Source organism: Pristis pectinata, chromosome 5 (genome assembly GCF_009764475.1).
Source record: "Pristis pectinata isolate sPriPec2 chromosome 5, sPriPec2.1.pri, whole genome shotgun sequence".
Classification (NCBI taxonomy): domain Eukaryota; kingdom Metazoa; phylum Chordata; class Chondrichthyes; order Rhinopristiformes; family Pristidae; genus Pristis; species Pristis pectinata.
In genome coordinates, this window is record NC_067409.1 from 87,511,499 (window position 1) to 87,539,035 (window position 27,537).

Genomic DNA, 27,537 nt, shown 5'->3' on the forward strand with positions numbered 1-27,537 from the left:
GGTCTGAATAGTCTATTCCTATTGCTATGGTTCTCTTGCATGTGTATAAAGTCATAAGTACAAATTAAGTTGTGCAGCCTGTATGTACTCCATGGATCTCTGTTGCCTCCTTTTACCCCAGCATTTGTAAAGAAACATTAAGAGCAATGGGCAAAGTAAATAGAACACGAACATAATTTTATATAAAAATGTGGAGCCAAATTTTGCTCCCTTCATTTTGAGGACATCAGCTCAGACTGGAATCTGACTTTAAATAACCACGTGTGTGAAATTAGTTTGTCCTTTGCAGCTATCAGATATGTACACAACCCATGTTGTTTTCTTTGGTTGTGCTTTACGTGCTTAAGAGCCTTGTAGAGTCACATAAGCAGTGCAGCTTGATGTTCAGGGACAACCTGCAGAAAGTGCGTCAAGTTGCTTCACTGTGCATTGCTCCACAAAGCAGGGACAGGTAGAACAGTTGTCCTGGGAGTGATTACCATTAGATGCTCCAAGGACAACTCTGTTTTCATGGCACAATACCACAGTGGCAAGTCCCATATTTAACTTCTCTCCTTGAGTCTTCCACTCATTCCCTTCACCTCTTCTACCCACTGTACTGACCCCCAGCTTCTAATCTCCTTCTCTTGCTAGCCTAGTGTACCTGCACTTTATCCTCTCCTCACTCCCCCTCCTATCCAAAGCCTGAACCTGTCCCTTGATTAAATTGACATCACCCCTACTCCCACCCAATCTGCTCAGTCACATTTCAATTTTTCCTCCCCAGCCCTGGCTCTTTGATTGACCCATGTGACTCCAGGCCCAGATAGAAGTACCAATCTCCATTCCATTCACACACCCTAAGGTTAGTAATCTGATCATCGAGCCTGCCATTGGCCACAATTTTGTCCAGGACACATGCCTACTCTTTACCCCACCTCTGTCTTGAATATTACTGAACTTCAGAATGGCACACCATGGCTGAAATAGTCACAGCACAACTCCACTGCAACCATAAGTGCACCCTTAGAATATCTACTAGCTACTCCCCTTCTTACGGCATTTTCCCATGCAACTGCAGGAGGTGCAGCAACTGTCCTTTTACCTTTTTCCTTCGCACCAGTCCAGGAACACAAGGAATCCTTTGAAGCAGTGAATCACTTGCCCTTCTTCCAAGTCTGTGTACTCTTATCCATGCACATGATGTGGTCTTTACACTGGAGAGACCAAATACGGGTTGGGTGCTTTGCAGAGCACCTGTGTTCAGCCTGAACCTCCTGTTGCCCATCGCTTTAATTCTCCATCCCACTCCCATTTTGCCCTATCTGTTTGTGCTCTCCTGGACTGTTAAAAGCTTGAGAAATGACATCTCTTCACCATCTGGGCACGTTGCAGTCATCTGGACTAGCTATTGAATTCAAGGACTTCTGGTGACTCACTTTCTCTGCATATCAGAACTGGCCATTTCTGCCATAGATTGCCCATCTGTATTATTGACTCAGTTTTTTTTTCCTCTCTATTAGCGCATAGACCTGCTTAGTGGACCCCACACTTCTACATTTTGCAGCTTTTACTTTTCTAGGTTTATAAATTTTCTTTCTAACTGCCCTCATTTCAAAGATCTTAAGTTTCTAGGTTTGTTATTTCTTGCTAACTGCCTTTATTAATCTATCAACCAGGTTGCTTCATTAAACCACCCCCCCACCCCAAAAAAACTGTGGCCTTGTCCAATCAAAAATATTCACTTTGCCCTTTTCATTTCCTCTCCCACTCTCCCTGCAGCTTAAAATAACTTGTTTTCTCTTTCCTAGTTGTGATGAAAGGTCCATGACCTGAAGTGTTAACACCATTTCTCTTTCTACAGATGCTGCCTGACCTGGTGTTTCCAGCATTTTCTGTTTTTGTTTCAGACTTCTATCATCTTGGCTTTTTTCTTGAATTCTATTTTTCAGAATTTCTAGACCATTGCTTCTGGATCCCTCCACACCTGTTAATGGTCACCAGGTGGCGTTCAAAGCCCATTTTTATATGGGGGAAGAAATGGCGGGGGGCGGGGGGGGGAAGGGGGGGTGGTGGCTACAAATGAATCTACACCATTAAAAATGCACAAAGATCATTGCACAGCAAAGCAATGTTGTCAGGGACTTTCTGCTGAGCTTTTGCACTGATTCCTATTGCACACTGAGCTCTGTGGAACTCCCACAGGGAAATATAGTGAAACCAGGGTTGGAGGGGAGGAAAGAGAACTTGCAGTAAGAGGTCTAATCAAGGTCTGAGGAAGGGGAGATGCCTGGAAATTGGAAGGTAAGGGTGCCTGAAAATAGGAGTCTAAGATGGATGAGAATACTCTCAGGAGGAGGACATTGGTGGAGGTGAAGGAGGGAAGGGAACAATACAAGCTGCAGATGCAAGCAGTTAAATTAGAAAAACTAAAGGCAAGCTTCCTGTTTGGGCTCTTGGTGCTGGGCTGGAACCTGTTCAGGGCGGTTGCCTTTAAATCGAGCTGCAGAGGGAGCAGTACTGTGAAAACATGCTTGTTCTGGGAGTGCCCAACAACAGATGCTCTTCAGAACAACGTGACCTAATTTTCCAGGCAATATGCCAAAGGATCAGTGCACAGGGAACATTGTCAACCTGTGAGCAACTGATGTGGAAATTGGAGTGCAAGATTGAATGATGACAGGAAGAACCCAGTTGAACTTCCGGAGTGGAGCAATTTGATCTGGATACAGTCACGGTTACATTCTACTGCAGAAATGTGATTTTCAGACACACCATGACTTTGCCTCCAGCAATAAGCATCTGTTAGCTAGAAATTTATCCCTAGTCAGTAAACACAGCAGTGAATTGTACTCTGGCTTCAATGGAACTGTATTTTAGATGCATTGAACTTTAGAGGTGCAATACAGCATGCTACCCAATTTTATACTGGATGTGGCATTACTGATGGAGGATGAATTTTTGGGCATTTGAGAAAATGTTGAGAGAAGTTTGGATAAATGATGTCATGCACATGGTGTCTGCTGTCCCGTACTCTCCCCTAATGGCCTGTGCTCGTGTGTGAAGGAGTAATGGCCATCATTTGTGAGGGATTCCACCCAGTCCAGTTCGGTATTCCTTTAGCCCACTTGCCCCATTGCAAGGGTGTGGAGATTGATTTCCTTCCACTATGTGGGACTAAACTTGGATTGGGAGACTTAGTACCATGTTCAGTTGGTCAGTTCAGGGTACCCAGAGGGAGTGTTTCAGAAGATCACAATTTTTGCTTTTAGAAATAAAAGGTTGTAGTATTTAATGTGAGGATTCTGTCTTGTTTTAGACATGGTGCGTGAAACAACAGCTGCTCACCAAGCACTGCTGGTGACCAAGAACATAGATAAGTTTCCGACAAATCAGGAGCGTTTTGCTGGAGGCACCATCGACGTTTGGTGGATTGTACATGATGGGGGATTGCTTATGTTGCTGCCATTCCTCCTCAGCCAACACAAGGTAAACCTTCCAGATGTTCAGAGAGATTCATTTGTGCAATCCGAAGTTTAGTCACTTTCTTCATTGGGTGCCTGTCATGCAACCCACCCAAAGTTCTGCTGCCTATCCTAATTTGCACTGAGCTCTATTTATTCCTTGTTGTTTATAAAACCTTCCGTGACCCCAATCCTGCCAATATCTGATGCCACTTCGAGGCATACAACCCTCCCAGATCTCCATGGTTCTCTCATTCTTGCTCCTGTGTATTCCCTTTTGCCTTTGTTCCTCCATTGCTGGCCCGGAGCTGTTGAGGCCCTAAAATCTTGAACTCCATCTCCAGTTTCTCTAGTTCTACCTCCTCTAAAACCATCTGTAAGCTTTCAAACTAGATTTTGTGCACCTGCCTTGCTTATTAATTTGCATTGGTGTCTCATGAGAGGCATTTTGCTGTGGTAAAGGCTCTGTGCCATTGAATAGGGCTGCTTATAGTAATGGTGGCTTGTGCTAAAGAGGGAGCTCTTGGATGTATTGCAGGTTTGGAGGAAGTGCAAGATGCGCATCTTCACCGTAGCCCAGATTGACGACAATAGCATCCAGATGAAGAAGGACCTGCAACTGTTCCTCTACCAGCTCCGGCTTGATGCTGAGGTAGAGGTGGTGGAAATGGTAAGAACTACCTGATCATTGAGGTATACAGATAAAGTCTACCAGATCAGTAATTTGGTCCAGTGATCCAGAACTGACTCAAGGGTGCTGAATAGGCTATTCCTGATCACAAAACCTAATGTTCCCATTTGTGTTATGATGCAAATCTATTTGTATTGCGGCATTCAGGAAACATCAAAACAGTTCTGGCTAGTGGAGATCCACCCATCACACATGCAATTAATTGTACAATCATGTTATGGGATAGAGTATCATGAAGACTCGATCTGAATTTATGGCATGATCTCGTGTGAAGGGATAAATCGCTAGCACTTGGCTTCCAGTTCATCCGGCATTTGCAAATGCAATGCATGGCCAGTGCATCCTGAACTACTTCTAACAGATGATAAATCAAGTTTATAATGAAAAGAAACTCTGCTTGCATTGGCAGCTGTTGCCTGAAACACAAGTTTACACTTTTTGGGTGGGGGTGGGGCAGCCTGAAATGGAGATTTGAAACTCTTGTTTACATATACAGACCTTCTCCAGTTTACAAACATCTGACTTATTAGACCCCCCTACATATGAATGAGCTCCCATAATATTAAATCCAAAAGCTTGACGTGCATACATGCATCTGTTCCTATGAATGTCAGAACTAGTTTCCTCTCTCCCCACTTTTAGTAATTGTTCTTATCAGTTGTGTGCTTTTGATGCCATTCATTACAATACTTACGAGGTATGATTACCATATCGTGTGATTTTCATGTACTTTGGACTTGTGGACAAAATCGACATGGATGTCTGTAAAAACAGAACCTGTTCATTACCTGGGAATGGTCTATTCGGGGATTTGGTTCTGTCTTAGATGGTTACCAGAGATCTCTGACTTAATTTCAAATAAATTCTTGAGAGCCCTTTTGGATACTGCGCTTAGACCTGCAAAATGCATCAGTAATATGTCTATTAAGTTGGGAATAGACCATCTATTTGAGCCAGTTCCATTCAGTTCGATTTTGACTTCTCTGTACCTCAATTTTGTGACCTTCATGCTATTATCAAACAATATCAATCTTAAACTTTTTGGTTGACGAAGCATTTTGAGGCGAGAGGAATCCACATTTCCATTACCCTTGGCATGAAGGAGTGTTTTCTACTGGAAGGGCTTAGCTCTAATTTTCAGGTCATACACTTTTTTGTTTTTGGACTCCTTTCTCTCCATCTTTCCTGTCAAAAATTTTTGTTGGATCCCATTAATACAAAGGAATACACCAGTCAGAATTTTGTGTGCTCAGCACCTTGAAAGTCCTGAGCTGTTACTTAATGGGAACTTTGAGCTGATTTTTTTTAAATTTCCAGCTCGACAATGATATTTCAGCCTTCACCTATGAGCGGACCCTGGTGATGGAGCAGAGATCCGAGATGCTGAAACAAATGCAGCTCTCTAGGAATGAGAGGGAACGAGAGGTAAGTTTATTTTATCAGTGGCCCTGTACATTTTTGCCAAAGAAGTATATGTTATGTCATATGGAAAAGGTATTATGTTACCAGTCCTGATGCTGGGTCTCAACTTGAAAATTCAACCATCCCTCTGCCTCTTTAGATACTGTCTGACCCACTAAACTCCTCCAGCAGTGCGTTTTTAGCCTAGTTTTTGTTCTTCATTGCTAAGATAATGTCTGAATTAAATAGAATTTGTTTCCAGGTTCACTGTATGCAGGAGAATTCAGAGTTATTTGTTAAAATTCTGCTGTGGTAGTTTGAAAGTGTATTTCACTTTGTTTCTACTAACAAGAAAATCTTGCCTCAAAGCACTGTAACCCAATGAACATCTGGAACATTTTGACTTTGCATTGTTTCTGAATCTCCATATTGCAAAGAAATGTAATTTTCTTCTACAGTAGAAAGATGAGAACTTTTCTATGGTACTACAAACTTTACTATGGCAAGAAGATAAGAATAAAAAGATAAGAACTTTTTAACATTTAGTTTGTTTCAATATGGACATTGCTGACAAGGCCAGAATTTATTTCCCATCCCTAATTGCCACTCCATTAAGGAGACGGTTAAGAGTCAACTTCATAGGTGGGTCTGGAGTCACATAGAGGCTAGACCAGATAAGAATGAGGGATTTCCTTCCCCAGTGGACACTGGGTTTTTTTGATAACTGAGTAGTTTCCTAGTTATCATTACTGAGAGACTGGTTTTAAATCCAGATATTCATTAACTTAAATTCAAGTTCAAATTTCAGTGTCTGCATCAAGGGTCTAGAACATTGGTTGCTGAACTCTGATTGGGTTAGATATGGTAGCAGAGTCCAGGAATGTGACCTCCGCTACCATACCTAACTCAATCTCCCCTTGAACTGCTGTAGTGCTCTTAGCAGGGGTACGCCGACAGTGTTCTTGGCTAGGAGTTTCAGCAATGGCAATAGAAAAGCAATATATTTCCTAAGGCAAGATTGTATGCGACTTGAAGGATAACTTGCAGGTACTGATGTTTCCCACACATCCCTGCACTTGTTCTTCTAGGAGGTACAGGTAGCAGGAGACAAGAGACTACAGATGCTGGAATCTGAAGCATAAAACAAACAGCTGGAACTCTGGCTCAGGCAGCATCTGGGGAGGCAGAGGGATAGTTGATGTTTCAGAACCTGACCTTGCATCTAGCATCAGGACATTGATGCAAGGTTGAGACCCAAAATGTCGGCTATCCCTCTGCCTCCATAGATGCTGTCTCACCCCATGAGTTCCTCCAGCTGTTTGTTTTTTGCTCAACTCTGCTGATTGCATTTACTGGTTGAAGCATACTGTAATTGATAAATATGGTTAGTCATTGTTGGGAGCTAAGTGGTCAAGTGAATTTAGTTTAGTATTTGTTGTCATAAGAAAATTGGTGCCACCAATTGAACCAAAACTAACAAGTCAGAATACCATGATTTACAGCTTAAGAGCTACTGCACATCTTTGTTAAATTGAAAAGGTCGGACTGGAAACAGTCTGCTGGAGGAAGGATTATCCAAAAACAACCTTTCCTCCAGGAGGTTTGTTTGTTTGTTTGTTGCTCCAGATTCCAGAACCTGTAGTCCCTTGTGTCCCCAAGTTTGGACTGAATTTGCACATCAGCTTCTGAAGAATGGCACTTTCTGGAGTCTTTTCCTTTTATCTTGAGATTTAACTGTTGAATCAGTACTACAAGGATACATGGAGCTAATGGGAAGATGCAAATTATCCATCACTACCAGAAGCACTTTCTCCATGTTTTACTATGCTTTTAGCCAATGTAAATATGCTATAATTGCCTTCAAATGGACAATGCTGTTATTCCGCCAACCTATTATGTCTACAGATGATAAATATTACCATCTGTTCATTTTTAAAATGAAGAAAGTAATTTCTAGTTTGTTGCCATGGTGAAGTTTCCATCCTGGAGCCAGGAGAGGTGAGCAATTAACAAATTGCTAGGTTTCTGTGAATAGATAACAATTAAACTCCGAATGACCTTAGCCTTTTCTTAAGAACAATTATGGTTTGTGGTGTTTCAGGCCAGCTTAAGAAAATGCTCCATAATTGCTGTACAATAATGCATTGTCTATGTAATATTGAACTCCCAGTTGATTGGAGGACAAGAACAAGTAGCAGATTATTTGGCTGGATGTTGAGCTGAGGAACAACTAGATTATTAAGGATGAAACCCTGTGATTGTTGGAAGAAGTGACCAAGTAGTCTTCAATAGGGAATGTGGATATATATTATGCATAGGCACATGCTTACTCAGTATTCAAGAACCACTTAACTCTGACTCATTCTAAAATTGAATAATTATGATTTCTGACCCAGCCTGCAGTCTTAGATGTGATTGACTTGAGATAATGGTCAATTGTTTTTGTTTTATGGCCTTGCAAGTATGAATGATTAGGTATCCAAATAAATGAGTGTTTTCATTTCCTCTGAAGAAGCATAGGACAAAGCACCATTAAGGCTTCTGAAAGAATTTACTCCATCAGTTGTATAATTGGTGATTTTACCAATCTGGTTATCTGGAGAAACTTACTAACCTGTATTTTTAAGAAATGTAATTTTTTTGTAAAATCTGATGTGCATCAAAAACTAAAAACATGCTTGGGCAGAAATATACCTATGATCACAATTTGGAAATGGTTACAGCATCCAAAGCTAATGTGAATTGGACTTTTAATCTGACCAATCTAAATTTAAGGGTACTGATCAATTCTGTATTGACTGTGAAGTGGATTTATTCCTTGCACATTTGTGCACTACTGTTTTACTAAAGAAGTCTGACCTCGACTTTTCACCACCATCATTGGTAGAAGACTTTGCTACATCTCTCCAGTAGCTGCTGCAAATGCAGGATCCCTGTAAATCACACCCTGAACATCACTAACTCCCTCAGTCATTTCCATCCTCACTTTCTTGTATATTCTCTAATTGTATATCTATTTGTATTAAAGCTTTTCATAATCTAACAAGCTGTTAAATGATTGCGCAGCCAAAAGTCGCAAATCTTCTGGTTGTATGGAATGCATTTTATACATGTGGTTGGAATTAATAGACATCAACTGCTGTTTGGCAATCAAGGAAGTAAAGCAGCCATAAAAATAATAAATAAAAACAATCACATGCCTGCTTTTTGCCTTATCATTCTACAAATACAGAGATGTTTAAATTCACATGTGTAATCTTTGCAAATCTCAGAATGGAGATCACATAGTCAAGAGTAGTGCCCATGATTAATTTTTTGCTTGCTTATCAGGTTCCCAGTTGGCCATGTGGCAAAGGGAAATCTATATGAATTCAAAATTATGGTAATTTTGGAGTCCAAGTTTAAATTTCATTGATACAACAGTGACTACACTCCATAAGTACTTCATTGGCTGCATAGAGCTTCTGGGTTGTGAAAGGCACTATATAAATACAGGTCTTTTTTAGATGGCAATCTGAAAAAGCAAATCACTTGCCCTATGTAAAATCCATTTAATTTTCACTTCTGAGTATGATTTATGATCTAGTTCATCTACAATATGCTGCTGATTGTTGATTTATTGTATCCGAAGAAGTCACCCATTCCTATCCTCGATCTGTTCTGTCTGCTCTGGATTTTCTGCCTATCCACTCTGCACCCTCCTCTATCAATACTGATTCTGCTGAGACAGAATCTGCCCATGGGCACCATGACCTAATTCTGATCATCTGCAGTTCCTGCAGACTTCCGAAAAATGGTGAGCATACTGTCAAATAACATGGACACTGGATTAGGATCAGCTCATGGCCTGCCTGTGTAGATATCACACTTTGTGGTGCAAAAGTGATTTAGGAATAAATATTGTTAAAAGCATTTTTCACATTATAATAAGATTGTCATATATGTGATGTGTGGTTTGTTGCATTTTGATAGCTGAATATCAGGATGTGAAATAATGGTTAATGAATTTCCCAATCGAATTCTATATAAAATGGAACACTATTATACTATATTGTTTAATGTGTATGTATTATCAACTTGATCACCACATAATGCAAGGGATAAATGAGTACATTTTGTGTTACTATTAACACTAAACAATCCTAAATTTGACAATCTTCTGATTTTTCTATAGTATGAACTTAACACCAAAAGGTTCTGTTTTAAATTCTTCCCACTTTGTTCCTTGTGGTGTTAAAACCTAATATTAATTTTGCTGAGACTGTTGAACCCGCTGCAAAGCAAATCAGAACTGAAGTAATATTTACAACTGTTTATTCCTTTTCCCACCAATCACACGTGCCCGCGCGCGCGCGCGCACACACACACACACACACACACACACACACACACACACACACACACACACACACACACAGTTTTGCAGTTGTTCTAAAGACAATTACACAAGCCACAGTATATTTTAAAGTTGCTTTCTTTTCCTGGCATTGACTGCTCATGCACCATTCAAGGGCAAATGCACAAGCTGCTCCTAGGCTTCTTGAAATGGCTACCAAGAATTATTAAGTATGAAATGTCCTTGTCATGATGGTACAGATGAGGCCAATAACACTCTGGGAGATGAAGGAAGGTGGAAAGCAATAATCTATGCAACTACATCCCACAGAATCTAGAGTAAATTGGCAGTCCCTCATCAATGAGAGAAATGAATTTTGCTAATTGTTATTAATACTGCTGACTAACTGTAAGTGTTTGCTTCTACTAATGACTCGCATCCCAGATTCAGAGCATTACTGACGAGTCGCGCGGTGCTACAATAAGGAAGAATTCCGCTCGTCCGTCTTTGGAATTCCAGCCCATGGATCTTGATGATGTTCCTAAAGAAGAGGTAGTCAACATCTCCTGTGACTACCTATTTCATCCTTCTCCCCTCTCCTCTTTTTCTTTCTTTCTTCCCCCCACCTCCCCGTCCCCCTCTCTCCCCCCCTCCCCCCACCAGCCCTCGCTCTCAGCCCCCTCCCCCCTTCCAATTATGGGTGGTAATAAGAAAAACCAAAAACATTGATATAGTGTTGTATCACATAATGCTCAAAGACAGAGTTAAGGCCAAGACATACTCTGGGAATTCATGTATGGTATTTGGTTGATCCTTCAGAAATTTGTTCAGTAGCCCATAGTATTAAACAGAAGAAAGAATATTCTGGATGATTTGGAAATCACTGCTTGATACAATGGTGGGAAATGATTTAATGATGACTTTCAAAATGTATTTACATGAATTCCTGGAATGAAAACTTGGTAGAGTTTTGTGAAAAGTGCAGTAGAATGTGATTAATTGATTACCTCATTTGGGTATTGACACGATAAATTGAATGAGCTGTGATCAGCAATGGATCTTCATGTTCAGCAAACTGCGCAAATGAGCAGTAGGCCTCTGCTGAACCTTTTCTGAACCTACTCTGTTTCATTCCCCTGATAGCAGCGAGCCCCACTTGCAGAGAAGCTGTTTTCCTGTTTGCACAAAGACAAAATACTGCAGTGGGTGGGAATTTGACATGTGGAAACAGAAAATGCTGGAAATACTCAGCAGGTCAGGCAGCATCTGTGGAGGGGAACCAGAATTAACGCTTCAGCAGAACTCGGAACAATTGGAAATAGGTAGAGAGATGTATTGAGAAAGAGAAAAGGAGGAGAGAAATGGAGGCATGGTCTGTGAAAGGGCAGACAAGATTGAATGAGAAAAGGATGATATTTGCCTTCATTCAGCAGGCACTACTATCTGTCCTTGGATATGACAGCTTATCTTTTAACCACTCTCAGTACTGAGAAAAGGTCATCAACCTGAAACACCAACTCTTTTATCTGATTCTCCTGATCTGCCTAGTATTTGCAGCATTTTTTTTTGTTTTCATTACAATTTTCCCATTCTTTTAAGTCTCTTTTTTTCAAATACAACCTTGTTGATTGAATAGAATGATCCAACAGTCTGAACCCAGAAGATAAGTGTACACTAAAGTGGCTAAGTCTGTATCTTTAATGCCTGTAGAAAAATGGTGCCACATTGGTAGCCCAGTGATTAAGTCCCATTGTGCAGCCTTTGATACTGAATTAAATATCTGTGATGGTTTGTGGGCAAGCACCAGATATGCATGACCACAAACTTGTTGGATAAAGGAGAAACTGACTCATTCAAACAAAAACCTTCAAAGAAGAGAACATGCTGCACAATCTGGTCTGGGTCTATGTGCGACATCAATTCCATGCTACTTGGTTAGTTCTTGATGTCTTTGGGGTAACTAGGGAAGGGGTGAAATTGCCCATTATCCAAGAAACAGCTGACCATTTTGGCTCATTTTTGTAACTCTCCAACTCAGGCTATGCCAATTCATTGACCCTTGCTTCATTTGGCATCTCTTAGGCCCAGCTGATACATGACAAGAATGCAGCTGCTCACTCCTCTGGGACTGACAGGCTTACAGTTCCTCCTGAAAGAGTGCACATGACCTGGACTAAAGAGAAAATCATAGCTGAAAAGAACAAAAGTAAAGAGTCCGTATCACCAGAAGGTGTGAGGGATATTTTTAACATGAAACCGTAAGTTGTTTTCAGTTTTGTTTTTAAATTACCATGCTGCATTTAACCTCATTAGTCACTTGCTTTACTGTTAAGAATGATCTGTTTGGTGATCTGAGAAGTATTTTGAGTTGTCTGTGCTGTTCTGAGAAGGCTTCGATTATAAAGATCGGTTTCTGGAGTCAAAAGGCACCAATAGCTCAAACTCTTTTGTTAACCCTAATGGCTGTTGCATAGCCAAACTGACTCTGGTCACTTGGGTAATTGTCAAAAACAAGAGACACCAGTGGTGGTTTGGTAATGGACGTACCTTGTGTCTGATATACCAGTCAGGAATTGGACATGACCATTTAGCCATTGTTTAAGACTTAAAATTACTCAAGAGTAGGAGAACTGTATAGTGAGAAAACATGTGGATTTATTATTGCTATGAAATTGGCCAATATCCAAAGTGGAGTATGCTTACTGAAAACTATAGGGCTAGGTCTGCTTAACAACCAGCTAGTTCTCGGTCTTCAGTGGTATTACCCAATAGTCCCATGTAGACTTGTTAGATATTTCACCCAGGGATGGGCAAAATAAGAAAGTGAAGTTGTGAATTGGGTTTAGCTTTAAGTGACGTTTCAATTAAAATGACTCCACATGACTGTACAAAATTATTTCCACCCATTTTTGCTCAATAATTCTTCATATAATTACAAGCCTTGAATATTTGGATATTAACCCAATATAACTTGATAATTCTCACCCTAATGTTGAGCTGTTTCTGAAAATGGTCCCGTGAAGTTTGAAGTATTTTCATTGAGCTGCATAGACCTGAAAGCCCCGGTCCAATCCCTAGTTTGTACAATTCCTAGTTAACCTATTTCACTTGGTAGTTCACAGCAGGAAGCCTAATACTTTAAATGTAATGCTTCATCACTTAAAATACTGCTGTATTTATGACCAACTTGGTAATGACCTGTGAAGTGCTTCACAATGCCAAGTAGGTATTCAACTCCATTAGAGGTCTGGACAAAACTAATCCCAAAAATATTTTTTTTAGCAAATCCTACAAAAGGTATTTCTAAACATTCAGATTAATGCTATTAATCACAGAATATTTGATGGCATGCAATAACTTGTATTTAATTACTTAAGTTAACTGTGGGAGATTGGTGGGGGAAACCATTGTGTATTTTGTACTTGGACTAATTGATTAATGAAATTGAGTTGGATATTAATGCCTAGGACTGGATGAAAGAATGGGTACAGGAAGTCTTAACTGGGTCCCTTTGTGCAAGAGAAGCTTTTTATAAAGCCTTGTCATAATGTGATGAGATCTATCAACAGTGAGGGTACAAGATGATCAGTGGTAAACAATTACCGTTATAACATTTAACAGAAGAGGGTACATAATGACATATATATTTAACATAGCTCTTGATTGTTAATGAGACTAATCTGCTGGTGGAAGCTGTATAATGAATAAAACTCTGCATTTTTAATGAGCAATCCAGTCACCAGCTTGCCTGAAGGTAAATGAGTACAACATTTGCCTGACTGGGTCTATGTGGAGCAGGAGTTTTCCATTAAAACTGCGCATGGAAAGTCTTGGCATCCCCCGGCATTGAATTTTCCCTCTATCCCTTCCCTCCCCTCCCCTCCCCTCCCCTAATCCCACTATTCCTTTCCTGACATTCTCACCAAACTAACCCAATGGATGATCCCGATCTTTACCAGCTGACTGCCCTTTTTCACCCAGGAGTGGAGTGGAATGCTAGCAGTTACCCAATTGCTAAAATCAGACAGATTTTAACTCAATGTGACTTCTGCAGGAAAATCACTTATCGAGTTAAAATCTGTCTACTATGGAAGACAGTGGGCTGAACATGTACTTGCCTCTTCCTGCAGTTAGGCCATAAGATATAGGAGCAGAAATTAGGCTATTCAGCCCATCGACCTCTGCTATTCAATCATGGCTGTAATCCTTAACCCCCTTTACCAATCAAGAACCTATTAATCTCTTCGTTGAATACACCCAATGACTTGGCCTTCACAGCCTTCTGTAGCAACGAATTCCATAGATTCACCATCCTCTGGTTGAAGAAATTCCTTCTCATCTCAGTTCTAAAGGAACATCCTTTTATTCTGAGGCTGTGCCCTGTGCCCTCGGATCCTAGACTCTCCTACTAACGGAAACATTCTCTCCATATCCACTCTATCCAGGCCTTTCAATATTCAGTAGGTTTCAATGAGATCCCCCCTCATCCTTCTGAACTCCATTGAGTACAGGCCCAGAGCCATCAAATGCTCCTTGTACATTTAAGCCTTTCATTCCTAGGATCATTCTTGTGAACTTCCTCTGGACTCCAGGGCCCATAATTGCTCACAATATTCCAATAACACAATAAACCAACGATAAAGAGGTGTATGTGTGGGTCAGTTCATCTCTGATTCTGCGCCATGGCACAGAGATTTACAATGATGTTCCAGGACTGGAAAATTGTAGCTGTGAGGAAAGATTGGATAAGCTAGGGTTGTTTTCTTTGGAACAGGTGATGCTGAAGAGAGACAAGGAAGGTGCATAAGGTTATTTTGGCCTGGATAGAGATGATAAGAAGGACCTAGTTCCCTTGGCTAATGTGTCAAAACCACAGAACATAGATTTGAAGTTATTGGTAGAAGGATTAGAGGGGAGATAAGAAAAACATTTTCATCCAGAGGGTGAAATTGCTTTGGACCTCACTGCCTGCAAAGGTGATAGAGGCAGAAACTCTCACAACGTTTAGACTGTACTTGGATGTATACTTGAAGAGACCTGACCAAGGTAGAAGATGGGATTTAGGTGGGATAGCTTTTTTTTCTGAAATGGTATAGATATGATGGGTTAAATGGCCTGTTATAAATTTTATGTGGTGCTATGATAGCAAGTCAGAGACAAGTTGGAGATCAATTGCCAGATATCTCAACTCCCACTCCATTACTGAACTTGAGCATTTTGTTAATGGGCAAAATGCATATCTCCTGAATAAAGGGCTTGCACTTTGCACTGAGCCACTCAGTTTTGCCTTGGGTGGTCTGGTGTATGTAGCGCAATCCCATTTGTTTGAGGGTATGAGGTTGGAGTATAGAAGGTGGGGTTGTTCCCTTTGGAGCAAAGAGGGGAATGTGATGCATGGTTAACTATGATGATTTGAGAACTTAAGGGACACCATTTAAGGTTTGGAACAAAAGTTATCAAGGGGATGTGAGGAAATAATACTTTACAGAGAGTAGTTCTGATCTAGAATTCATGGCATGTAGGGGTGGTAAATCAATCAGTGATTTCAAATGGGAATTGGATAGGCATTGAAGGGGGAGTAATTTATAGGGCAACAGGGAATAGGCAAGATGAGAGCTCTACAAGGAAAGAGGATAGGCTTGATGGGTCAAATGGCTGCCTCCCCCCCCTTTTTTTTTTAGCAATTTCATGATTCTGCTGAATTGCAACCTTGCGGGTTGCTGAGAAGGTAAGTGTGATAAGTGTTTTACTTTCATTTTTAATTAATTTCTAATATTTTAAGGTGTTTTAAGTATATTTCTAATTTTTTTAACTTTTCAGCAGTTACTTTTAACATTATTTAAATCTGTTTGAATCAATTTTAAATGTTTCTGATCTGTCAAATCATGACCAGAGTGATCCAGGTGGTGAGAGACGAGGCATCAGAGTCTGTTGTGTGAGTTCTAGCTGCCACTCCTGGTCTGATCCACTTTACATGACAGTCGGGCTTCTAGGTGACGGGAAAAGTGCAGGGGGCGAGCCTAGGCAGTATGAAGGGTTGAGCACGATTCAACATAGTAGAACAATTCCAGTTTGATGTTTCTTGGCTACAAGGGAATCTGCAACCAACTAAGTGAAAAGTTAGTATGTTAGAAAACAGTATGGGAGTCTGTCTTCTGGAATATGACATCCTGTTGTTTTTTTTATATATATACAAAAGTACATAAACTTCAAAAATTCTCTCATTAACTTCACCCTTAGCTCTTTGAAATTAGGAACAAGTGATTTTAATGTTTAACTTTGCAGTAACTTTGTCATTTTTCTTTGTTTCAGAGAATGGGGAAATCTGTAAGTTTCATTTGATCTTCATTTAATCTGTATCCCTTGTGTGTGCTTCCATTTGTGAATAGTCCTTATCAGCACATAATATTCTCCAAATGCTTCAGTAACTGCATTCTCGAAGAGACTTGCTCTATATTCAATTTATTATCAAGGCTGAGGGCTCCTTTTGTTAGCACTAATTCAGTTTGAACAGTTGCAATGATTAGTTTGCATTTTTCATTATTGATTCATGAATAATTTGCATATTCAAATATGATTTTAATGTCAAGTGCAGACCTGTACACTGCTATAAATTTTAAAATATCTTTTGTAATTTTCTGGATCCTTAATTTTCTATTTGGATAGTGAGCATGGCATTCATTCCACATTCACTCTGCTTTCCTATCTACCATCCTCGATTAACTTGAGCCTGTATTCTAAACAAATCCTGTTCACTCATAAACAACATGGTCAGCGACCTGCATTAGATCATCCCAACAATGCTTCATCCATGTTTTTCTCCATGTCTTAGCGTACCCTTGTTTCCACTCCTGCAATGCTAGCCTCTGTTGATCTCCAATCTTGTTCGATCTTCCTTGACTGTCATTTCCCTGTGGTTTAGGTCCTCTCCTTGAAGTTTCACTTTTCACAGGGTCCATATCTGGCTCTTCCCTTCTTTTTCTTGACTTCTCTATCTCCATCCACACAAACTCCTAGAACTATCTTGACTGTACCTCCTCACTCCTTACTCCCTGGAAGTATTCCATTCTCCTAGTTTCTGTGGCTCCATGGTAATTGTTCTTATGATGACGTTTTCCACACCAATACAACTTGTCTTTTTTTTCTCTTGATCATGACTTGCCCTCCATCATAGTTGACTGGGTATTTAATCATATCTGTTACATTTCTCACACTGCTCTCACCACGCCTTCCCCTCTATATAAATTTATAGATTATAATTTTATAAATTTACAGACTATATAAATAAATCCAAAAATAGCATTTTCTCATCCTCGCCTTCCACCCCAACGGCTTCTACATTCAGTGGATCATCTTCTATAATTTCTGCTATCTTCAACATAATGCTATTCTCAGACATTCTTCTCCGTCCCCCCCCCCCTTCCTGTTTTAGAATTCCCCAGGGGTTGTTCCCTCTGATTCCCCTATACCTCTTCTATCTCCACCAATAACCATTCCGCTTCTATTGGTACTTGCCTGTACAATCGTAGGAGGTGCAATACCTGCCATTTTATTTTTTCCCTTCCCATCATCCAGGTTCCCAAGCACTCCTTCTAGGTGAAGCAGTAATTCACTTTTATTTTCAATATATATTGCATGCAGTGCTCCTGATATGGTCACTTCTGCATTGGAGAAACCAAATTCAATGCTTTGTACATCATAGTTCCAGTATTGCCTCTTTATCTGTCTACAATATCTTTATTCTCCTTCTAATTGCACACCAAATCAGCTACAATTAACAGGCCTTCACCATCGTACAGCTGACTCCATCCATTCTTTCTTGACCTCCACCCTATCATAGATTCTCCATTCTTCCCTTCTCTACCACTTAAAACCTGTTTTACTTCTAACTTCTCCTCCTAGTTCTGATGAAAGGTTGTCAACCTGAAATATTAATTCTATTTCTCTCTTTCTGGCTCACTGAATGTTTCCAGTTTTCTCTGTTCTTACTTTAAAAAGGATGTGTGTTTACATTTGCTGGGAGGCAACATATTGAACTACATTTTTAAGATTCTTTCTGCCCAGATTTAGTTGTTGTGGAGCATAATGCTAAACACTAATCCTTGAGAGACCTTACAAAATGGCTTATTGGCAAATGAACAGATTTTCATACACAAAGTCTTAATACAGCAGGCCCTTGATTTAAGCAAACAATGAAGCTTTTGGATTATGTATGCTGGAAAGGACTAAATGTTTTAATTTTCTTCTGCATGCATTTTGTCTATTGACCTTATAAGCATTTCACTAATTTTGGGAAGATTTTTCCCATCCTTAGGATGCCATTTTGATGTTACAGTGGGCAGCTTCGACATTTAATGTTACCTTAGATGTTTAATATGCCTTGAGGGCATGGTGTTAATGTTGCTTTGCTTCCTGAAACATCAGAGAAATGCAAATTTTTAAATACCAGTTTCAAAATCTGTTACACTGGAGAGAATCTGGCACAGAACAATCCATCTTTCCAGTAAAGCTTTCCTATTTACATCTTAGCCTTTTAAAACACAGAGTGGAAAGCTTGCTGCTCTATCATGCCAGAGACGACAAATGTTGGGATCAGGAGGTCATTTATATTTGGATATTTTCCAAGGTATTTCACAGCCAGCATAAGTGGTGGTTTATCGCAACATAACAGCAATCAAGAGTTAACAGGTTCAGATCCCACTAATTAAATAGAATCAAAGCAGTTGCCGGTCCACTGATGTTCCTCAGGAAAGGGAACCACCCTACCCATTATTGACTCTGACCCATGTATGGTTCTCCTCTTATCCATGTAGTTGACTGACTATTAATGTCCTCTTAGGGACAGCAATCATTATGGCATAGTTGTGTTGCTGAAATAAGTAGGTTATTCTGCTGCTTTTATGTGGTTTATGTGAGGGAGATCGTCAGGTATGAGATTTCTATTAAGGCTGTTGAAAATTCTATAACATCCCTTCATTGCCATCTGTTACTTATCAAGGTTTATGCATTGTGATTTTCTATTTTTAGGAGTTTTGAAACTTCAGAATCCATGTTGAAGCAGTGACTGTGCTTCTGTACTCCAAGCCCGAATTGAAATTAGTCCCCTTGCTTAATGGAAATTTGAAGTCAGCTTAGGAAAAATAATAATACTCGTTAAAATATGTGTACAAATTGAAAGGAGAAACAGGATGATTTCAGGGTACTGATGCACTGATCACCAACAAAGCATCATAAGTTAATTTAGCCGTTCAAAACCCAAATTCGGAACTGGGGCTCACTTGTAGATGAATAAAATTGATTAGTGAAGTGATTACATTGGATGTGTTTTGAAACTTGGTTCAACCACATTTACAATGTTCCCAAATGGTGGTTCTTGCCATACCTCTTGCCAAAAAGATGTATGTAGATGTTGACGAGGGTGCAAGAATGATTTACAAGAAAGATAGTCGAACTAAAAGAATAAGCCACCAGGGAAGCTGAACAGGTTGAGATCTTCAAGACTGCAAAAAGGTTTGCTAGGGTAGATGGAGAAGGTTGTTCCATAACAGTGGCACCAAAACTAGGGTCTTAAATTTAAGATTAACTTTATTGACTACATTGGTAAATTCAGGAGAAACTTCTTTCTTCATTCTGTGGTGAGAATGTGGAATTGTTGCCACAAAGAGCTGTAGTATAAGAGGCATGAATTTGTTTAAGGGAAAATTATTCCTCAAAGTAAAATCAGGATTTCTACATTAGCTACACTTCTGTGGAAATTTCCATTTGTTGTCGGCTTCACAGCATGATGGTTCTGCAATTGTTACAGCCAGAAAAGTTCAGGCCAATATATTCACCTTATTGTGAAATAAAGCGGCTTATTGGTTTGTACCACCAGCAAAGTGATCATGCAACCTTCTAGCAAAGCTTGAAGTTACACAAAAAAAAATCCAGTCTACACCACAAAAAGTAATTTTGCTTCACCTTTGCTCTATGCAAGAACAAGTAGGCCTATGAGCAGACTGCATTGGGAGTGTCTAACACAGCTGAGCCCAGTCAAGGAGCCATCAATCTGAATTTGTAACAAAATAAGAACTACTGAGAGACATTGGACAGTCCCCAAATCCCCAACCCGTAATGGTTCCATTACATCACATATTTAACAAGAATATATAGTCAGACTATTTTTCAATTGAATTTTAATAAAGGAAGTGAAAGAGTTTTTTCTGTTTTGGATCTCGGGTTGTTGCTGTTTCAAAAATTTTTTGGGATAACTTAGTATTATGTTAAATATATTTTATTCCCAGTTTTGTAAATGTCAACAGGATTAATAACCAAGTTGATTTTTACCTCTATCTTCCTGACTTGCCTGTCATATGAATGATAACTTATATTTTGATCATCTGACTCAAACAGAGCATCCATCAATAATTGATCATCCTCCCTTCTTTTAGGAATCAGTCCAATGTCAGGCGGATGCATACTGCAGTAAGACTCAATGAGGTTGTTGTTAACAAATCCCAGGATGCCAGACTTGTGTTACTGAATATGCCCGGTCCCCCTAGAAACAGACAAGGGGATGAAAACTGTATCCTTTTATCTCTGTGACCACAGATTGTGCTTTATGATGGTGAAAAATGAAGGGTGGAAAAGTTGGTTTTATTTCTAATCTAAATAATTAGTATTGATGTTTTTATTTGAATGACCTGTATTACAAAGGGCTCTGTAGTGCACCTGTACTGTATGGTCCTAAACATTTAATTCTCCTTTTTGAAAGCCACGTTTTTACCACTGTTATCAAACGTACCATCCAGCCTTTCTCCATTGCCAACATCTTACTAAACCCCTCACCTCCAGTGATTGTGAGGAACTTTGTCATAAAGATGGAAATTGTTCATTCTGCTACCTCACTGACTCTTTCACTTTTTCCATAGCCTTGAGCCAAACTTCCAGGCACCACCCGCACTGACGCTGGACCCCAGTCTCTTCCATTTACTCTCTCTGCACATCGTTGCTCTGTATTTTCTCCAAACCTTCTGTGAATACCACCAAGGCTTAATCCCACTTAACTGTTGCAATTGAACTTCCCTTTCTGGCCTTGTACATTGCAGGCAACTTCCCCTCAGCCACTATACCCTTCGTATTGAAAGTGTTGTCATTCTTCACTGTGGTAAAATACTGCTGATGAGATTTTATTTTTGTCACACTGTCTTTCATACAGTAGCTGGAGATAACTGATATATAAGCATGTTGACTCTGAAACCACTGAAGAAACATAAAAGTTACGCTAAGAAAATGTAGCTGTTTTGCCTATCTAATGAATGCTGATGTCTAGTTATGCAGTTTATTAAGTTCTGTTCCACTGATCTTTTCCTATAAGTCTCCACATTACCTTTCCTTGTCCAAATCCTGTCAAATTCTCTCTTGAAAGGCAAAATTATGTTTTCACCACCCTTGCAGACTGTTTCTAAAATCATAATTACTCTCAATAGTTCAGTTTTTTTGTATATACCACTGAACTTCAAAACTTTATAAAAAGAGAAATAGCCTCATCATTTCCTCTAACTTTGTGAGCATGGACTTTGTGATTCAGTGGCTTGGACCCAAGAACCTCTGTCTGTTTGAAAGAGCTGACTCGTGCCCTCAGGGAAGTGGAGTGCAGACACCCGTCTGTGTGTATTTCTTTAAATAATTCTCCCTGAGTCTCTTCTAAAGGCTGTATTGTGTGATTTTTGCAAACCTGGCCAGCTGCAATCTTCAGTCATGCTCTAATGTTTCTCTGTAGTTAGTATCCATGTCCAGATTCTCCTTCAGAGGATTTAAAGCACATTTATAGCAGGCAACTCCATTTATATAGTTTAAAGTCTACATTTGTTGGAGTCTGACCAGTGGTTTCTTCAGTAATTTCAATTGTTTGAGATTATACCACTTAGGCTAAAGGGCAGCACAGTGACACTGCAGGCAGTACAGCTGTCTCGTAGCTCCAGCGACCTGGGTTTTGATTCTTACACTGGGTGTTGTCTGTGTGGACTTTGTACATTCTCCCTGTGATCACATTGTTTTCCCCTGGGTGCTCCTGATTCCTCCCACATCCCAAAGACATTGTTAGCTTAGTTACTGTAAAGAAGCTATTGTAGATCGCCCCTAGTGTGAGTGCTAATGGGCATGTGTCAAAGAATAGGTTACAGGGAAATAAGTGGGATTGATGAGATTGCTCCAACAACCAGCATAGACTCAAAGGACTGAATAGCTGCTTCCTTCGTTGTGAAATATGATCAATTTTATGTTTCTGGGATAGTATCATGGACTTTTATCTCTAAATGCCTGCTGCCTCGAGAAACGCTCTGCAAAAGTCAGAATGGTCAGTGAGGACAGTTTGTTTAATGGTGGTAGCTGAATTCATCAAAGCAAGTGAAAGATAAGCAAAGGGTGGCGCCGGTAAAATGGAATTCTGTGGAGCTTCCTAAAACTGCCAGGTTTATATTGGAAAGTGCTATCAAAGCTGGGAGAACTGCATGTCTGAATTCTGAACTTCAAAGTGTCCATAAGACTCTGCCGAGCCCTAAAAGCCTTTATTCATCTCTTAATGCCTTTTAAACCATCTCTCGAACTTTTGACCCTGAATCTTTTGATCTTCCCTTTTATCACATTCCTTCTGATTGCAACACCCCATAAAGTGGACCCTGGTGCTTCACCTAGCTCTCTTGAGGATAATCCACACAATCCTTGACTCGGTGCTTGACAGATATGGAGTTCTTGGAGGTGCTGACTGAGGGCTTGAACCGAGTGCTGATGGTGCGAGGTGGTGGCAGTGAAGTGATCACCATTTACTCCTAGACCTACAACCCAACAGCTTGGCTTGAAGCATATTTACCGATTGGTGCCAACAAATTTCATCAGTGACATGGGGGACAGGGAGCTTTTGTATTTCATCTGCTGCTGGTATTTTTGGTAATGACAGAAGACAAGAGCATCCTGACAGTGAAGAGACTCCACGGGTGTTCTTTCCCATGACTCCAGATGACTGGAGTCGTTGCTGCACTTTCCTTAATGAAAGCAAAAAACTTGCACTTCAAAGCTTGTTTTATGTTTTCATTTCACTCTCTGAACAGTTCTTTATAAACTCTGTAGTCTAAATGTGTACCACTGTCAATAGTGCTGGTATGTTAAATGGTACAAGTAGAGAACGGTTATACCTCTGCTTTCTGCAGATATAGACTGGTCAAAACAGAATGGTACAAAAAAGATGGACTATTTTGGGGGGGAGAAATTATTCATTCTGCCTGTGTTTTGATTTTGTTATATAAATGAGTGTGCAATCCTTATTGTGTTTTCTCAAGTCACCCTTAGTTTTGCTGGACGAGCAGACTTGCTGTGCAGGCAGCCTCTATCCAGGCACTTGCCAGTATTGACCACCGGGAGGCCCTCCTGCTCTTTTTATTCCAAGTAGCTTTGGACATGTCACCTTCATTCGGAAGTGGTTCGATTAAAAAAAATGGGGAGAAATGAGAGGTCTATCTAACCTTTAGCGAGTCCACCATGCTGCTTGTGGGCACTCCCTATGATCTTGTGACACATCGCTCTCATTTCTTTGAAAGTTTCTCTAATTTGTTGCAGTAGGATAGGCTTAATTTCTCCCTATTTCCACAAATATGCACATCGTGTTGCAGATTAAGTGAATTTTAATTTTAGGAATGTATTATTTAATATTTTGTCAGATACATTTTCTACAAATGGAAAAACCAGCACTAAAAGAAAGAATTTGTGTATCTAACTAAATGCATTTAGAGTGCTGTTTCTTAATCAAGATTATAATTTATTACTTTGTGACCATAGGGAGAAATGCATTGAGTATTTACCCACTGTTTGTCCCCACCCTAGAGTGGATGCAGGCAGATATCTCTTACTTAAGCAGTTCTCATTTAGTGTGTGCAATCATACTTCCAGGGCTTTTCTTCATTTTACAACTAAAGTTTTATGAACAACTGAGTATTAAATTAACATAATCTGCAAAATTCCCCACAGAATTCTCATTAACAAACATTAAGAAATGTGCTGCCTTCTGTTTCTACATTCTAGGCCCACACAGTCATTTGTGTGATTTTTGTACACGGCCATACCAATTCGGACAGTCTATCCCAGTGACCATATTCACTTGCAGAAATTACCAACTGGAGGCAGTGGGTTTTACTGCAGAGGTTTCTGGACCTATTGGATCAATTTGTATTGCTCACTGTAAACCAACCATTGGTTCCTCCTGAAGCCCAGTGCTGTCCTATTGCATTTGAAGATCATTAAACATTTTGTTAAGATGCTGAGGAAAGATTTTTCAAAGCCTGTTTTGCGGATTGAAGCAAAACAGATACAGACACCCTCAGTAATTTCCCACACCCTAGTCTTCCTTGTCTGATGTGGTCTGCTTCTCAATATGCACCTGCTCCATTGTCAGCAGTCAAAGCCTGGCTGTTGCTGTCAGCTCAGACCACCGCTTACCTGTACCAATCTAGACTTGGCTGTCTCAGTGAGGTTTACCAGAGTTTGTATAGGCTTGGCTTCCCCCCCACCCCCACCTACTCTCACCAGGGCCCAATTACACTGCTGCCGCCTTTTGTACTATCTCAGAGCTAATTCTCTCTTCCCCTGGCCTCTTGTACTGCCACACTCCAGTGCAAGCAGCTGCCCAGCTGACGCTAGTTCAGTCTCTCTTTGGAGATGAGATTTTCTCCCTCATATCTGCGCCGTATTCCATTATGGCGGTGTCTAATCTTGGAGCACTTTGCACTTCCCTGTGTTTGGTTACAGATCTGAATGTGGTTGGACTTCTACTGCAACCCTGAACAGAATTCTGCAACCTGCTATGTAAACTAAACTGTAATATTTTCATTGTTTCTGTTATTGCAATTTTTGTTTTTTGAAATGAATTAATATCAGAGCTGCAGGGTTAATTGTAATGACTTGTTCATGTAAGCCATCACCGTATGGATTAGATATGAAACCCGATGTTTCAAAGATGGCCTGGCTAAAACATCTGAAGACTCACTGCAGTCAGTCTCTGACTTGCCCACCATACCTGCAGAACCACCACCATCCTTGTGGTAAACTGCATGGGTCAGAAACTGAAATGTATCTGTGGTTGCATTGTGTGCCATTTTGCCTTTTGTGGATATGGGTTCCATGAGTTAAAAATCATGGAAACATGCTATGAATTTTTATTCAAAATGTGTAAAACTTGCATTCTGATTGCTCCTCACTCTTGGTTGTGGGCTTTTTTCAGCTATGGTGAAACAAATCCCATTATGTGGGATGTGGAAAATAGAATTTCACCAGCAATGCTCCACCTTATTAAGAGATCAGTGTGGTAGTTCCAATAATTTAAGTGTCAATTTCTAACTTGTAGACACGCTGCTCAAACAGTTACCATGAGGAATGAACCCAAGTTAGAATTAGTCAATTGAAGATGTAGAATAGATACAGATTTGTCTTGCTCATTTCGAATATTTTCATTGTAGTGGATATAACTCTGTGCACTGTTTATTAAATTTAATACTCACATTCATTCTGATCTGCTGCTGGTTTGGAAACAAACTTCTTTCTCTGATGCTATTATATCTATTGTCCTTTTTTTTAAAACCCAAAGCAATATGAGTAGTTTTCCTCACTAAGAGGTGGAGGACCTCTTGTCACCCTCCTTTCAGTAGGAGAGATGGAGATGTTGGCCCTCACAAGCCTCCGTACAGCGATCTTCCTTATACTAATGCAATAGGTTGCGTAGAGTCTATCGTTCATGTTGTGATTCGGAGAGTGTTATCTGTGCCTGAATAGATTTGGGATATGGGGATCTGGCTTCCTGAGGAGCAGCAAAAACATTGAACAGAAGAGGGATTTGCTCTAATCCAAGTATGATGTTATGAAAGTACTTGGGGTGAGATTGCATATCTCAAATACCTTTTGTTGTAGTCCTGTGCAATTGGGACCAGTGCTGTGGAATTCCAGGTTAAAACCAAACTTGGAATGAGTCTGCACAAATTTAGTGGAATTGCTCTTTTTCGCATGCCAAGAATGATTTTAATTTGAAAATCACAAGCAGTAGCTGCACCATTTGACTATTACAAAGTAGTTAATCTTGTTATTTTCACACTGGTTATGGTAGGTAATTTATGTGGGTTATCTTTTACTTTTAAAATTTTTTTTCTTGTGAATAAGTTTTTTGAAAGGTGGGATTTACACTGGAAAAACAAACTTCAATAAAAAGAGTAATTTTCTTTCAGGAGGTTTTGCCCCACTATGTTCTTGGAGGGAGGTGGTGTGTAAGGAACAGGGTTTGTTGAAAAACTGGAATAGATGAAAGTAAAACAACATTTGTTCCAATTTTTTATATATATATAAATTACAAAATATGTACTTAACTTGACATTTGTAAAATGAAATTGCTGGCCTTTTCAATCTTGTACCATTCTTGAATGATGGTAAAACACAATGTGTAATATATCCAGTTGAAGCTATTGCACTGTTGTATTTTTATTACTGTACTAGGAGTATGGTTTCCTACAAGTAGAATACTGTGTACAAATGTTGTATCCCTTAGTATTTTCAGTCTGAATTGACATTGGTAATGAATTATTACAAACTAAATCCACACATGCCAAATAGATTCAGTCTGAAGCATTGTCTCAAAAAGTTTATTTTTTACTGCGTAGATGTTAATATAAAGCTGTTTAAAGATGATGTGAGGGTTACTGCCTCATCCAAAATTTGAAGCATAACCTTCACACATGTAAATGCCATATCACATTTCATACCACTGTAAGTTATCCATAGCCTCTCTTTTGTTTTACAAATTATTATTTACACCCATTTTTGATCTGATTTGTAGTTCTGGGAAAGTGGGGATTTATTTGATGAATATGGATTTCCTACACACAAGAGCCTCACTGGAGTCTATCTATTTTTGTTTTGGTCTCAACTTAGACATTGTCTTTTATATTTAATCATGCTGTAACTTAATATCTAAAATAAAATTTTGAGTTCATTTGAATAAAAGCTACTCAAGTGCAGTACCAAAAAGCACCCTGTGCACTACAGCTACACAACAGCAGGATGTTAATATCTTTGGACAAAGAGGAAAGTAAAGTAACACAAAAATGTATTAAAAAGCATTCTTATTGCTATTTGCTAATCTAGTAAATTCACTTATTTCATCCCACTTCAAGATAGAATATGCTGAAAACACTCAGCTGTAGAAAGAGAAAGCTAACATCTTAAGTCATAAGACAGCACTGGGAAAGGGAAAAACAAATTAGTTTTTGCATTTCTGTAGTTGCATTAGGAAAGTGCTGTAAGAAGGGGGAGTGATTGGTGGGGACAGAGCTGCAAAGGGAAAGGGGAGGAGAAAATGTATCTGGTGGTGGAATCTTGTTGGAACTGGTAGAAATTGTGAATGTTGGGGCTGGTGGGGTAGAAGGTGAGGACCCAGGGAAATCGACACTTCCAGTGGCCAGGAGAGAGAACAAAAGTGCGAGAAGTACATGATGTGGCCAAAAGCTCTGCCCATAATGGTTGTGGGCAGCTGTGGTTCAGAAAGTAGAAAGACATTTCAGAGGCACCAGAGTGGAAAGCCCCATCATCAGACCAAGACTGAGGACTGATGGAAGAATAGATGATGAAATGCTTGTCTTTGCACCTTTTTCTTT

At 39.8% G+C, this 27,537-nt stretch overlaps 1 protein-coding gene across 4 annotated transcripts in view; it reads left to right on the forward strand.

Annotated features, from left to right (window-relative positions):
- slc12a7b (solute carrier family 12 member 7b) overlaps positions 1–26,898 on the forward strand; it is a 190,476-nt gene extending 163,578 nt beyond the window's left edge. For 2 of the 4 annotated variants that reach the window (XM_052015429.1, XM_052015431.1), the window contains exons 19-26: positions 3,299–3,468; positions 3,982–4,113; positions 5,452–5,559; positions 10,316–10,423; positions 11,954–12,129; positions 16,184–16,198; positions 20,302–20,435; positions 22,593–26,897. In XM_052015429.1, coding sequence (XP_051871389.1) covers positions 3,299–3,468; positions 3,982–4,113; positions 5,452–5,559; positions 10,316–10,423; positions 11,954–12,129; positions 16,184–16,198; positions 20,302–20,435; positions 22,593–22,684 — 935 coding nt within the window. In that variant the 3' untranslated portion in view covers positions 22,685–26,897. Of the gene's footprint in view, positions 1–3,298; positions 3,469–3,981; positions 4,114–5,451; positions 5,560–10,315; positions 10,424–11,953; positions 12,130–16,183; positions 16,199–20,301; positions 20,436–22,592 lie in introns of all 4 variants that reach the window. The other 2 variants (XM_052015428.1, XM_052015430.1) reach the window with 2 other exon arrangements.
- Positions 26,899–27,537: the final 639 nt, after the last annotated feature.